General features: G+C 44.6%; 1 protein-coding gene across 1 annotated transcript; it reads right to left on the bottom strand.

The window, feature by feature from the left end:
- Positions 1-1,321: 1,321 nt before the first annotated feature.
- LOC140725871 (G-protein coupled receptor 151-like) lies at positions 1,322-2,968 on the bottom strand. Its single transcript, XM_073041816.1, has one exon. The coding sequence runs from the start codon at positions 2,966-2,968 to the stop codon at positions 1,787-1,789; it is 1,182 nt and encodes a 393-aa protein (XP_072897917.1). The 3' UTR covers positions 1,322-1,786.
- Between the last annotated feature and the right edge of the window lie 9,440 nt (positions 2,969-12,408).

The following is a 12,408-nucleotide window of genomic DNA, read 5'->3' as shown; positions in this document are numbered from 1 at the left end:
CACCACCCTGCTTACGTGTGTTGGTACTTGTACGGAAGCTGTATATTTGTATTCCAGGGTCTGTCTCTATTTTACATACTCTCCGGACCATTATTACTGTGTAAGTGAGTGATAGAACCTGGAGGGAGTTGCTGAGAATGTGGGGAGAACAAATGAGGTTGCTATAGAATTACTAGTGTAAATGGCCGGTACAGACGAAATGGGCCAAAGGGCATGTTTACACAATATATCTCTATTGCTCAATGAAAGAAAGCTGGGTTTACTTGAGTGACCTAGTTAATATTCATCCCTCAGGCAGCATCACTACAATAGTTTAGAGAATAGCAATAATAACATGAAAGGAAGCCATTCGGCCCATTCTGTTGGTTCTGTTCTTGACCATTATCTCCTTGCTATTTATGAATGAGAATTGGCTGCTGTATTTCCAACACTACGTCAGTATTCACTCTCCAGAAGTTAAAATTATAGAGTGATACATCAGGAAAACAGGCCCTTCAGCCCACCAAATTTGTGCTGACCCTCAACCACTTATCTCTTACCATTCTCCCCACATGCCCATCAGCTATTTCCACAGTCTACCACCTTACTGCACATAAGAGGCAAATTTACAGTCGTCTATTAACCTAGGAGGAACTCAGAACACCCAGAAGGAGCATGCAAACTCCACACCGACCGCACCCGAGATCGGGATTGAACCTGCCTCTCTGGAGCTGCGAAGGAGTGGTTCTACCAGCAACAGCGTCACTCGGCGTAACTTGCCGGTTGGCTGTAAACCCCTTTGTGACTCCAAAAGTACCTCAGGGAAGCAAGCTTTTCCTTCTCCCTTCCGACTCACAAGGAGATAGAATCGAACCCTTGGGCTTATCAGTGCAAGAGGCACCCATTCTCAGTACAGTGAGCAAGGCGTGGAGCGGACATTGAAACTATTCCCCTGGGATCGAAGTGGATTTGTGCAGGTGGAAAGGGACGAGGAGGGGATGGTTCTTGTAGTGGAGGAGTCTAGAATACAGCAACAGAACACAACGATGTTGCTTTAGAAAATAGATAAGGAGGAATTTCTTTAGCAGAGAGTGGTGAATCGGTGGAATTGATTACCACGGGTGGCTGTGAAGGCCAATTCATTGGGTATATTTAAAGCGAAGGTGATAGGTTCTTGATTGTATGGTCATCAAAGGTTACGGGGAGAAGACGGGAGAAGGGGTTGGAATGGTGGAGCTGACTCGACGGGCTGCTCCTATGTTTTATGGTTTTATGGATTGTTTCGGTGCGCATTTAATGCATCCCCACACTTCTTGTTTTGCGAGTTACATTCTCACCCCCACATTCGAATTCCGCCATATTCCCGCCAAGACCTGGTCGCCTAATTTGCTTCCTATCCCCAAACCACACTGGGTCATTTTCTAGGAACCTCCAGGTGTGAAGCGGCCATTCGACGCACACTGATTGCCATTACATCCCCTGTTGGCAGCCACTTCTGGCGCACGGTCATCCTTGAAGAAAGTCGGAATCGCTCACAACAAAATAAAAGCCCCAAAAAGTCACTCAACAAAGTCTGTGGGAGGAGTGTGGTATCGACCTGGAGTAGTACGAAGCAAGATACAGGTCACAGACATGCCTTTCAAGTCCAGTTGTGGTTGCTCATTTGTAAAGTCCCAATGCCCGCTGATACTCGGTAATACATTTCACGTCACAACAAAATTTGCAACTCTTGGAATGGGTTTAAGAGAGGTTAAGCTAACAAAAAAGCCAGCCATTGTTGGAGTCCAGCCCTTTCAACGCAGTTTTTTTAAGCCTGTTCTTGACTTTCCCAAGGGACAGGGTCGTTGTTGTCCACTGGTGCTTCGTTCTTCCTATGTTGCCAAAAGTGCTGGACGTCGGGAGGGATGTTTTGGGCCAGGTCCCGGCAAATGGGCACGTCTTCTCGGGCGGAGATGGTAGGCAGGGCGCAGAGGGAACTGGCGGCGCCTGAGTGCGGGATGGTGGCGCATACCTTCTGGGCAAAGGTGGAGGTCCGCGCTTGCCCGCCCGCTCCCCTCCGAGTGGCCACGGCCCAGGCGCTTCGCACGCCGTCCTTGAAGTCCTCGGAAGCAGCGAGAAGAACAAAGGGATTAACCGTGCAGTTGGCCAGGGTGAGGACTTGACCCAACACCAGCAAGGCGGTGGGGGGACCCGGGCTGAACGAGCCCCGGTGTCTGCTCCAGGTCCAAGCCACCCATTCCGGGAGCCGCATGACAGCGAAAGCCCCGCTTAGGACCAGCAACATGACGGTTACCCTGCGGATCTCGTACCTGCGGTTTGGGGTCCTGTTTCTCCCAGGCTTGCTCTTCACTAGTGCCCTAACCAGGCAAGCCATGGCGAAGCTGACGGGCATGAGATAGACGGCGAGAGGGTAAGCCACTCCGAAAGCAGTCATGAAATGCCAAGCGTGGGCTGGGATCTCCAACACGCATGAGATCTCGGCTCCTCGGCGTCTGAGGTCGGCAAACAGCCAATGAGGGATGGGTAGGAGGCAAGACAGAGACCAAATGGAACAGGTTAATGCAACCAAGCGCCGGCATTTGAAGTCAATGTAGTTCTTGGGCTTGGCGACGTGCTGGTAGCGGGCGTGTCCCACCGCGGCCAGGGTGAAACTTTTTGCCGACAGGCACGCCTGAAGAAAGTAGTCGGAAGACTTGCATAGAAGCCAGCCGAAGGACCAGCTGGGTCGGGAGTAGGTGACTGCCCGGAGAGGCGCGCAGAAAAGCAGGATCAGGAGGTCGGTGGCGCTCAGCAGGACGATCAGACCGTTGGCCACCGAGCTCTTGGCTTGCCTGAAGTCGTGCATCAAGACGGCGACCACCATGGTGTTGCCAGCCAAGCCCACCAAGCAGATGACTCCGAGCACGACGGGCAGGGCGACTCTGAGCTCCGCTTCTTTGAGCGCCTGGAACCCTCCCGCATATTCCAACAGGTCGGCGGAGCTGTTCATGGTGCTGAAACTGGCGGAGCTGTTTCGCGGGCACCGTGTTGAGGAGACTGAATCCAACGCCGCCAGCGCAAGGAGGTGACGGGGTGGACGGGGGTGTCTTAAAGAAAGTGCTGGAGATGCTTAGCGGAAAAAAACACGTCAAAGCAAGCACGTCACCCAGAAGCTCTCCGCCCGGTGCCTGCAAGTGCGATTTCTAACTAATTCACCCACCGCAGCCCCACTGGCGGACTCAAACGCTCGGAATGGTTGGAGAATTGTTAACTCATTCCGCGCTGCACGTTGGTTTCAAGACACAGACAATTAGAGTGTCGTATCCTAACTTAACACGCCAACCAACATATTTATAAATCAATCGCTGCTTCTCACACATTTGAGAGTACGGCGAACCCTACGGGAAGTGGAAAAGAGTTATGTTTCTTTCCTTTTATGATCTAGAAATGGCGGGCCGAAAGGACTCTGTAAGCAGATGCAATCGGAGTTTCCTCAATCCAAGCATACAAGTACTTAAAAGGACGTGCAGCAGCCTTAAGGAAGATCGAATGGGTTAGTCACAGAGTCGGCACAGATCAAACAGGACGAGTGGCCTCCTGAATTGTCATGAGACTATTTAATGCTAGGAATAGGATTTCCTGAGCGAAGAAGTTTGTGTTGACGTAGCTCCCTTTACATCTTCTGGCCTTTCAAAGCAGTGCAATACTTCTTGAAGACCATTTATTGTGGTAATGTAGAAAATTCGGCCAATTTGTACAGAACAAATTCTCACAAACAGCTGGTAGCCACTGGTTATAAAAATAGAACAGTGCGGCACAGTGGTGGGCCCTTTGGCCTACAATGTGTATGCCAATGTTAATACCAAATTAAATTAAACCTTTTTGCCTGCAACATGATCCATATCCCTCCATTCTCTGCCTGTTCACGTGACTGTCTGTCACTATCACAACTGTTTCCAACACCAGCCCTGGATGTATATTCCAGACACCTACGATTCTGCGTGTAACGAAACTTACCCTGCACACTTCCCTTACACTTTCCCCCTATTCTTATAGCTATATCATGTGGTGTTGATATTCCTACCTCGGGAGGAAAAGACTGTAGGGTTGTTGGCCAGTGCAGATCGTTGGGCTGGAAAGTCCTGTCCTGCACTGTATCTATAAACAAAGAAACAAATAAATAGACATAACTACAGGTACAGATAGACAGACAGACAGCTAGATAAATAGGCAGATCAAGTGGGTTTTTCTAGGGAGAAATATGAGACATTACACTGCTCTTCTTACTGATCAGAGCCAGTCAGAAATTGTCTTGGTTTAGCTTCTCTGTCCAGACTTCAATACCTTGGCAATAACAACATAAGTGAGTGTAGATTCTCGAATCTGAAACAATACATAATCTGCTGGAGGACCTCAAGCAACTGAGCAGCATCAATGGGATTAAAGAAAGTATTTCTACCTGATGTTTTTCCTCTCACCAACCACATTTAAAATGCAGAGTTCTTCCAGCAGACTGTGCCTTGGCAATGCAACCCACTCTCAGTAGCACACTGATGTTTCAGGCTAGACATGCTCCTTAGTCAAGGCTTTGAACACACAACTGTCTCAGAGATGGATGATAATTAAAGCTTTTCCTTTGAATGATTTCATCCTTCCTAATCAAAAGTTAACTCTTATCTTTCAGTCCATAGGCACTTCTGATTTAACTCAGTTTATGACACAGCTGGGGCACTGCAGCAGAGAGTTGGCATTCTCACAGCTGGGCAGCTGAAAGAAGACAACAATCATGCATAATTCCAGCCAAATAGGGTTTCTTTGTAATGGTATTTAACTCCCTTCCTTTTGTTTCAGTCTTTTCAAGAACTGATCAAAACTCAGTGACCATAATTCTCCCTGCTTACCTTACCTCATGTTCCTGGAAAGAAGATTAGTGATCTTCAATAATGCCCCAACATTGAACTGTTCCCACAACCTATTAACTCACTTTCAAGGACTCTTCATCTCATGTTCTCTATATTTTTGCTTATTTATTTATTAATATTCTTTCTTTATTTTTGTATCTGCAGCTTATTATCTTTTCTACACTGATTGAATGTCCAAGCTGATGCAGTCCTTCATTGATCCTGTTATTGTTATTATTCTATTATGGACATTGAGTATCCCCATGAGAAAAATAAATCTCAAGGATGTATACAGTGACATCTATATGTACTTTGATCCTCCAAGAGGACCACGGCTTTGTGGGGTTTGGAGGTTTGCATGGCTCAATGATCCAGAGAGCTCTGTTGGCTGGAGTCAGGCATTTATGCTTTAGCTCTTGGTAGGGTCATCCATGCCAAACAGGTCAAAGGGTAGAGGTCAAGCTAAGAGTGGTCCACCGGTCCTTCAGGTTCAGGAGTTCAGCTCAGGGTTAACAATCCTGACTGGTCAAACAAAAACGTTATGAAACAACAAAGAAGAATCATTCTACATTTGAGTATGATGGTATTCCTCAGTGTCCATCTGAGACTTGCATGGCTGACAATAGTGAAAACTGAGAGGAAGCTACTGACATGATGAGGGAAGCCCTGAACACCACCAGAGATGGAGGACCTTCATTGCTGCCCTAAGTGCTGACTGTGTAATGGGCAGTAAGTAAATAAGTACAGAGTACTTTGTTAATACATTTACTTTGATTTTGATAGATGCTGTTAAAGGATCAGTATTAATTTAGTACTACATCACTACTTTTGAGCCACCATGATGGTGTTAGTTTTTATTTAAATTGAGAGTTTTTAGTCAGGCCCTGTTAGCCTAACATTTATTATTTTCCTTTGTTCTATACAATTCTTATTAAAACTCAATAAACTATCATTCGGTGTTCTCCCTCTCTCTCTCTCTCTCTCTCTCTCTCTCTCTCTCTCTCTCTCTCTCTCTCTCTCTCTCTCTCACACACACACACACACACACATCTGGTTGTTTTATTCAGATGTGCATCCATTACTGTGCTCTCTTTCTCTTCCAAAGTGTTCACTTTATTCCCATCTCTTTTCGTCAGACTAATTGGTCTGCAGTCAGCAGCCTCTCTCCTTTGTCCCGGTCCAATCATAGACGTTCCTTTTATTTTTTTATTTGATTTATTTGGAGATACAGCACAGTAAGAGGCCTTTTCTCGCCATGAGTTCACACGACCGAATTACACCCATGGGACTAATTAGCCTACTAATCCCATACATTTTTAGAATGTGGGAAGAAACCAGACCACCTGGAGGAAACCCACATGGTCATGGAGAGATCATACTAAGTCCCTACAGACAGCAGCAGGAATGGAACCTGGGTCGCTGGTGCTGTAATAGCATTACACTAACCACTGAACTACCATGTTGTTGTTGCTCTCTCTAACAAATTCCCTTCTCTGCATATTTAAACATGTCTGATTTCTAACCTTTCCCAATCCCAGTGACTTGAAATATTGACTCTGTTTCCCTCTCCACAGAAACTGCTTGGACTGATGACCATTTTCATGTTTCTCAGCTTTTATCTGAGATTTTCAGCATCAATAGCACTAATCCCTCTAAGCTGCATGGTAACTGAAATGCTCTTGTGCACATACTGTAGGCTTTGTTGCCCCACAGCTGGAAATGGACACAGCTAGAAAAAGTTTATGAAATGTGGAAGATTTTCTTTGTTGTACTATATTTCAATAAATGAATAAAATCAAAAGTATGTGATTTTTAAGTTTTCATTCTAAATATTCATAGTATTCATTCATTCATTCATTCACTAGAGTTCAATCTGAAGCAAAAACTCCACTACCATTCTCTGCTTTGTAACACCTGACGATGCTGTATCCAGTTGGTTAGCTTAGGTGATCTAACCTTCCTAACCAGCCTACCATGCAAGATCTTGTTAAAGTCCTTGCTAAGGTCTATGCTGACAAAGTCTAATTGATGCAGTAAAGGGATAGGTAAATGGGGGTATAGATTAAAAGAGATTAAAAGACAATGATTAGCTAATGATCTATTACCTTATAGGTACCCTATGTTGGTGCTGTACAGCCAAAAAGGGAACCTTACCCAGCAACAAGTGATGCACCAGACATTGTTCCCTAATGGTGTTAGACATATGTCTAAATAAAGATAACCATAGGTCTGGTCGCACAAAGCATTTTGAGGTATAACATAACTAAATAGGGGAAGGATAGTGTAAGGGGGAGAGGGGGGTAGAATGTTTGAGAGTAGGGGCAGGTGTCAACATGAGGAACTGAGATTGTATCCAAGCTGGCCTTGGCAAAATTAATTATAACTAACCAATAATGATTTTACATCTAATTGTATCTTAACATGTGATGGAAACTATTCTAAAACTATACTAACTCATGTAATTATAGTATTTCCTGTAATGATCAATGTGTGGAATTGTGTCCGGGGGAGGGCAGTGTCCGGACTGGCTCTTTGGGAGATCAGTCCGTAACTTCCCCCATAGCATGCTATGAATAAAAAGTGAAGTTTGACAAAGTATCGCTTGCTTTATGGTTTTATTGAATTCGCGGTATCTTGCGTTATTGCATCAGGTTGATCCGCCTTTGACATCCGCCCTGTCCTCATTAATCCCCTTATTCATCATCATCATCATAACATGCCAAATCATATGACCTGGATGTTCATGGTCACATGACCATAATTGTTCTTGGCAAATTTTTCTGTAGAAGTGGTTTGCCATTGCCTTCTTCTGAGCCGTATCTTTACAAGATGGGTGACCCCAACCATTATCAATACCCTTCAGAGATTGTTTGCCTAGTGTCAGTGGTCACATACCATGGCCTGTGATATGCACCAGTTGCTTATACAACCATCCACCATCTGTTCCCATGGCTTCACGTGACCCTGATCTGGGGGTTAAGCAGGTGCTACACCTTGCCCAAGGGTGACCTGCAGGCTAGCAGTGGAAGGAAGCACCTTACACCTTCTTTCCTAGAGATGTATCTCCACCTCGCCACACAATTCATAGCATACCTATTGCAAAATGAAAACATTTAAAGTACCACGCAGTTTTCAGGATGTGTAAAGATTTCCTACTCAGAGCAATGTTTTTGCTGTACAGCTGTAAAAAAAAATTAGAGGGACTGTTGAATAGTCCTTTTGTTTTTTAACATTTATTCTCATGCTTTGGTTATTAACTGCATTCGAAAACATGCACACAGTCAAAAGTACTGCACTAAAATTGTGCTGTGAAGTTTGGGAATGCTAGAAACATTGTCTGCCTTTAATACTTGCCTTGGATTCAGAGTTAGTCAGCAGGGACACAGGCCCCATGAACCAACTCGTTCATGCTGAAAATGTGGCCCTCCTGGGTTGGCCCTTCATGCCCTAGCTCTGTAAACTTTTCCTTTCCATGAACCTGTTTGGATGCCTTTCAAACATTGCAAATGTACCAAGTTCTACCACTTCTTCTGGTGACTCACTCCATATAACCACACCTTGGTGCCCTTCGTTGGTCAAGGTCGACGATGCATTTTGTGTCGCAGCTGTCTACACGATAGCAAATCAGGGCAGAATGATATGGAGAGCAAGCTGTTGCCCATGTTGTAGGCTCCCCCTCTCCAGGCATCGGATGCATACAAAGGAATGGCAGAGACCGATACAGTGACATCACAGGAACTGCCAGTCAGTGTTAAACGTAACATGGGACTGCCTTATGGATTCCAGATTTTTCTGCGGAGTTTACCCCTGAAACCTTCCCCATAAATGGGTATAGCTGAAAGGGAGCAGAAGTTTGAGATCAGACTTCCTTAGATGAGCTGCCCCTTCTGTTTGAAGTGACTGATTTTAAGGCACCAGTAACACACCTTTTCCCTTCTCCTGTCAATAGAAATGGTTCTGCCAGGCTTAGTAGCTAAGCCACACATGAAGGCCAGGAGCTGGGATTGGTTGTCAGAGGCTATTTGAGATGCACATTACTGGGAGCATTTAATAGGCAGCAGGAGCTTGTCCCCCTATTACAACCCTGGCTATAAAAACCTTAAGGAACCAAACGCACAGATTCAATGTGAAAACGTTGCACTTTGGGACCCCTTCGAACCTCTCTCCTCTTGTCATAATCCTATGAATCAGAATCAGTTTGATTATCATTGACATATGTTAAGAAAGTTTTTGTTTTGTTTTTGTGGCAGCACTATAGTGAAAGATGTAAACAATACTGTACGTTACAAAAATGAATAAAGAAGTAGTACAAAAGAGGAGCTTTGAGGTAGAGCTCATGGACTGTTCAAAAATCTGATGGCAGAGGGGAAAAAATGTGCCATTCACTGTGTATGTCCTGACCTGATATAGAATCACTTCATGCTGTCTGGGTTAAAATCCATAGCTCTTCTTTGGGCTACTTTCCCAGTTGATCTAGATGCTATGCCATTGTTATACATACAGTACTGCACAAAAGTCTTACACACACACACACACACACACACACACACACACACACACACACACACACACACACACACACACACACACACACACACACACACACACACACACACACACACACACACACACACACACACACACACACACACACCCACACCTACCTACCTTATGCACAGTACTGTATTTGTCAACGTGGAGCAGAGACCAAGTTTGTAAATCTGGCAGGAGCTAAGTATATTGGGAATGGTGAGGGTGGAGAACCACAGGAGGGGTGTGGGACAGGGGGCAGGGGTGCCAGGGGCAGGGGTAGTGCAGGTGCAGACACACCCAGCCCTGAAACACCAGGCAAAGTCATTTGAATTCAAACAGTTGCCTTATTGATAATTAAAGAGTGTCTCTCTGGTGCTTCCCGCTCCCTCCTCTCTCCCTTCCCCTTTTGTCCAACCACAATTCCCCTCACCCTTCCACCTTTCCAATCTCAGTCCACAACAGAGACCCATATCAGAATAAGGTTTATCAGCACTCATACATGTCGTGAAATGTGTGTATTTTTTGTAGCAGTAGTACAGTGCAATACATAAAATTATTCCAGTATTGTGTAAAATTCTTAGGCACCCGAGCTATGTATATGTACTGATATGTATTGTATAGAACATAGGACACTACAGCACTGTACAAACCTTTTAGTCCACAATGTCATGCTGAACTTTCAACCTACCCTAAGATCAATCTAACCCTTCCCTCCTACATATCCCTCCATTTTTCTTTGACAAGCTTAGACTATACCAGTAATTTCAGTATAATCTGCAAACTTACTAATCATTCCTTGTACATTCTCATGCAAGTGGTTAAAGGTAGATGAAAGATTAACTTTACTTTTCGCATGTGCATCGAAGCAAAAAGTGAAGAGCATTGTTTGCAACAAATCAAAGCAGCAGAGATTTTGCTGGACAGCGCACAAGTGTTGTCACGCTTCCAGTGCTAATGTAGCATGTCCACAATTCATTAACCCTAACCAGTATGTCTTTGCATTGGAGGAGGAAACCTGGGCACCCAGGGGAAACCCACACACTCACAGGGAGAACATACAAACTCCTTACAGACAGCGGACCCTGATATTACAGCTAGCATTGAATTAGTGTTATGCTAACTGCTATGCTACCCTACTGCCCCTATATAATATAAATAACACCCCAGCACCAATCCCTGTGGCACACTACTGGACTCCGATCTGAAGCAAAACTCCACTCCCACCTTCTGCTTCCTAACACCTGCTGATGTTGTATCCAGCTGGCTATCTCAGATGATCTAACCTTCCTGTCCAGCCTATATCTTTGCTAAGGTTCACGTAGGCAATGCCTGCTGCTCCACTCTTGTGCTCCTTGGTCATCATCATCATCATTATGTGCCATGTCATATGACATGCATGATCATGGTCTTTCAATTACCATTACTGATCTTGGTAATTTTTTTCTCGAGGAGTAGTTTGCCATTATGTTCTTCTGGGCAGTTTCTTTATAAGATGGGTGACCCCAGCCATTTCCCACCACTGATGTTCAGCTCAACTCTGCCATGGATGGTCCCAAGCCCAGTTGTGAAATGAGGAAGATTACTCATGGGGCTAGCAACCCCATCCTTTAAAAACCCAGAGCTATAGAAATGCCAACAGAAGCTCCAAAGTCCTCATTCCTGGGAGAGGAATGGTACACCAAGAAGATGGGAGAGTTTGGAAGGACAGACGATGCCTGTGAGCCACCATTGATGGCCTATGTCCTTATAGGAGTGATGGGCATAAGAAGATGTTTGGCTCACTGGCCATTCCCTGGTTTGTCCTTGCAGCTCTTATATAATGATACAAATTCACCATGCTCCACATTTCCAGTACACCCTCCATGGCTAAAAGAAAACCAGTGTACGCCAAGCCCCAGAAATCTTCTCCCTTGTTTTGCATAATGCTCAAGGATACATCTGATCAGGCCCCAGGGATTTATCCATCCTTATGAGCTCCATGATTAATGTCTCCCCCATTGTAATGTAGATATATTTCAGGATATCATTACTCTGTACCCTGAACTCACACGCTTCCATGTCCTTCTCCACAGCAAATACAGACAAGAAGAACTACACTCAAAATGCTGGCGGAACGCAGTAGTTCAGGCAGCATCTCCGGAGAGGAAAGAAGAGTCGACGTTTCAGGCCAAGACTCTTCATCAGGACTGGAAAGGAAGTGCGAAGAAGCCAAATATTAAAGAGGAGGTAAGGGAAGGAGCAGCAGCTGGAAAGTGATCGGTGAAACCAGGAGAAGGGAAAGCGGGTGTGTGGATGAAGTAAAAAGCTGGGAGGTGATAGATGGAAGAGATGAAAGACTGAAGAAGAAGAAGGAATCTGTTAGGTATTCATTCAGGTCCGAAAAAATCTCAGTAAATGCTTCATCTTACTGCTGTCAAGTAGAATTACAGAAATCCACTGTTGCAATACCAGGTCCTCCTGTAATAAATGGGAGAAAGAAAAGATAAATGGGATCATTTATATAAATTGTTTAACAATCCACAACAGCACTTGTGAAAACTGGATGATAAAGCTAATGTGTCAGATTGATGGCTTTTCACAGATGCTGCCTGATCTGTTGAATATTTCCAATAGTTTTATCATCTTTATTTTAATTTCAAGCTTCAAAGCATTTTGCTCTTTGATCTAAAGTGAATTTTTACAATTACCCCTTAAAAGTTAAAATGGTGAAAATGTTTATGATGCAAGCATCATCTACGTAGAGATATACAAAAGGTCTTCTGCTGCTGTAGTCTATCCACTTGACACTTTGATGTGAGTTAATTCAGAGATGCTCTTCTGCACACCACTTTTTTAATGTGTGGTTATTTGGGTTACTGTTGCCTTCCTGTCAGCTTGAACCAGTCTGGCCATTCTCCTCTGACCTCTTGTATTAACAAGGCACTTTTGTGACAGAGCTGCTGCTCACTGGATTTTTTTTTTCATTTTTCGCACCATTCTCTGTAAACTCCAGAGACTGTTATGAGTGAAAATCCCA

This window comes from Hemitrygon akajei, chromosome 4 (genome assembly GCF_048418815.1).
Source record: "Hemitrygon akajei chromosome 4, sHemAka1.3, whole genome shotgun sequence".
Classification (NCBI taxonomy): domain Eukaryota; kingdom Metazoa; phylum Chordata; class Chondrichthyes; order Myliobatiformes; family Dasyatidae; genus Hemitrygon; species Hemitrygon akajei.
Note: the sequence above shows the minus strand (reverse complement) of the source record. Positions and strands in the feature narration are given on the sequence as shown.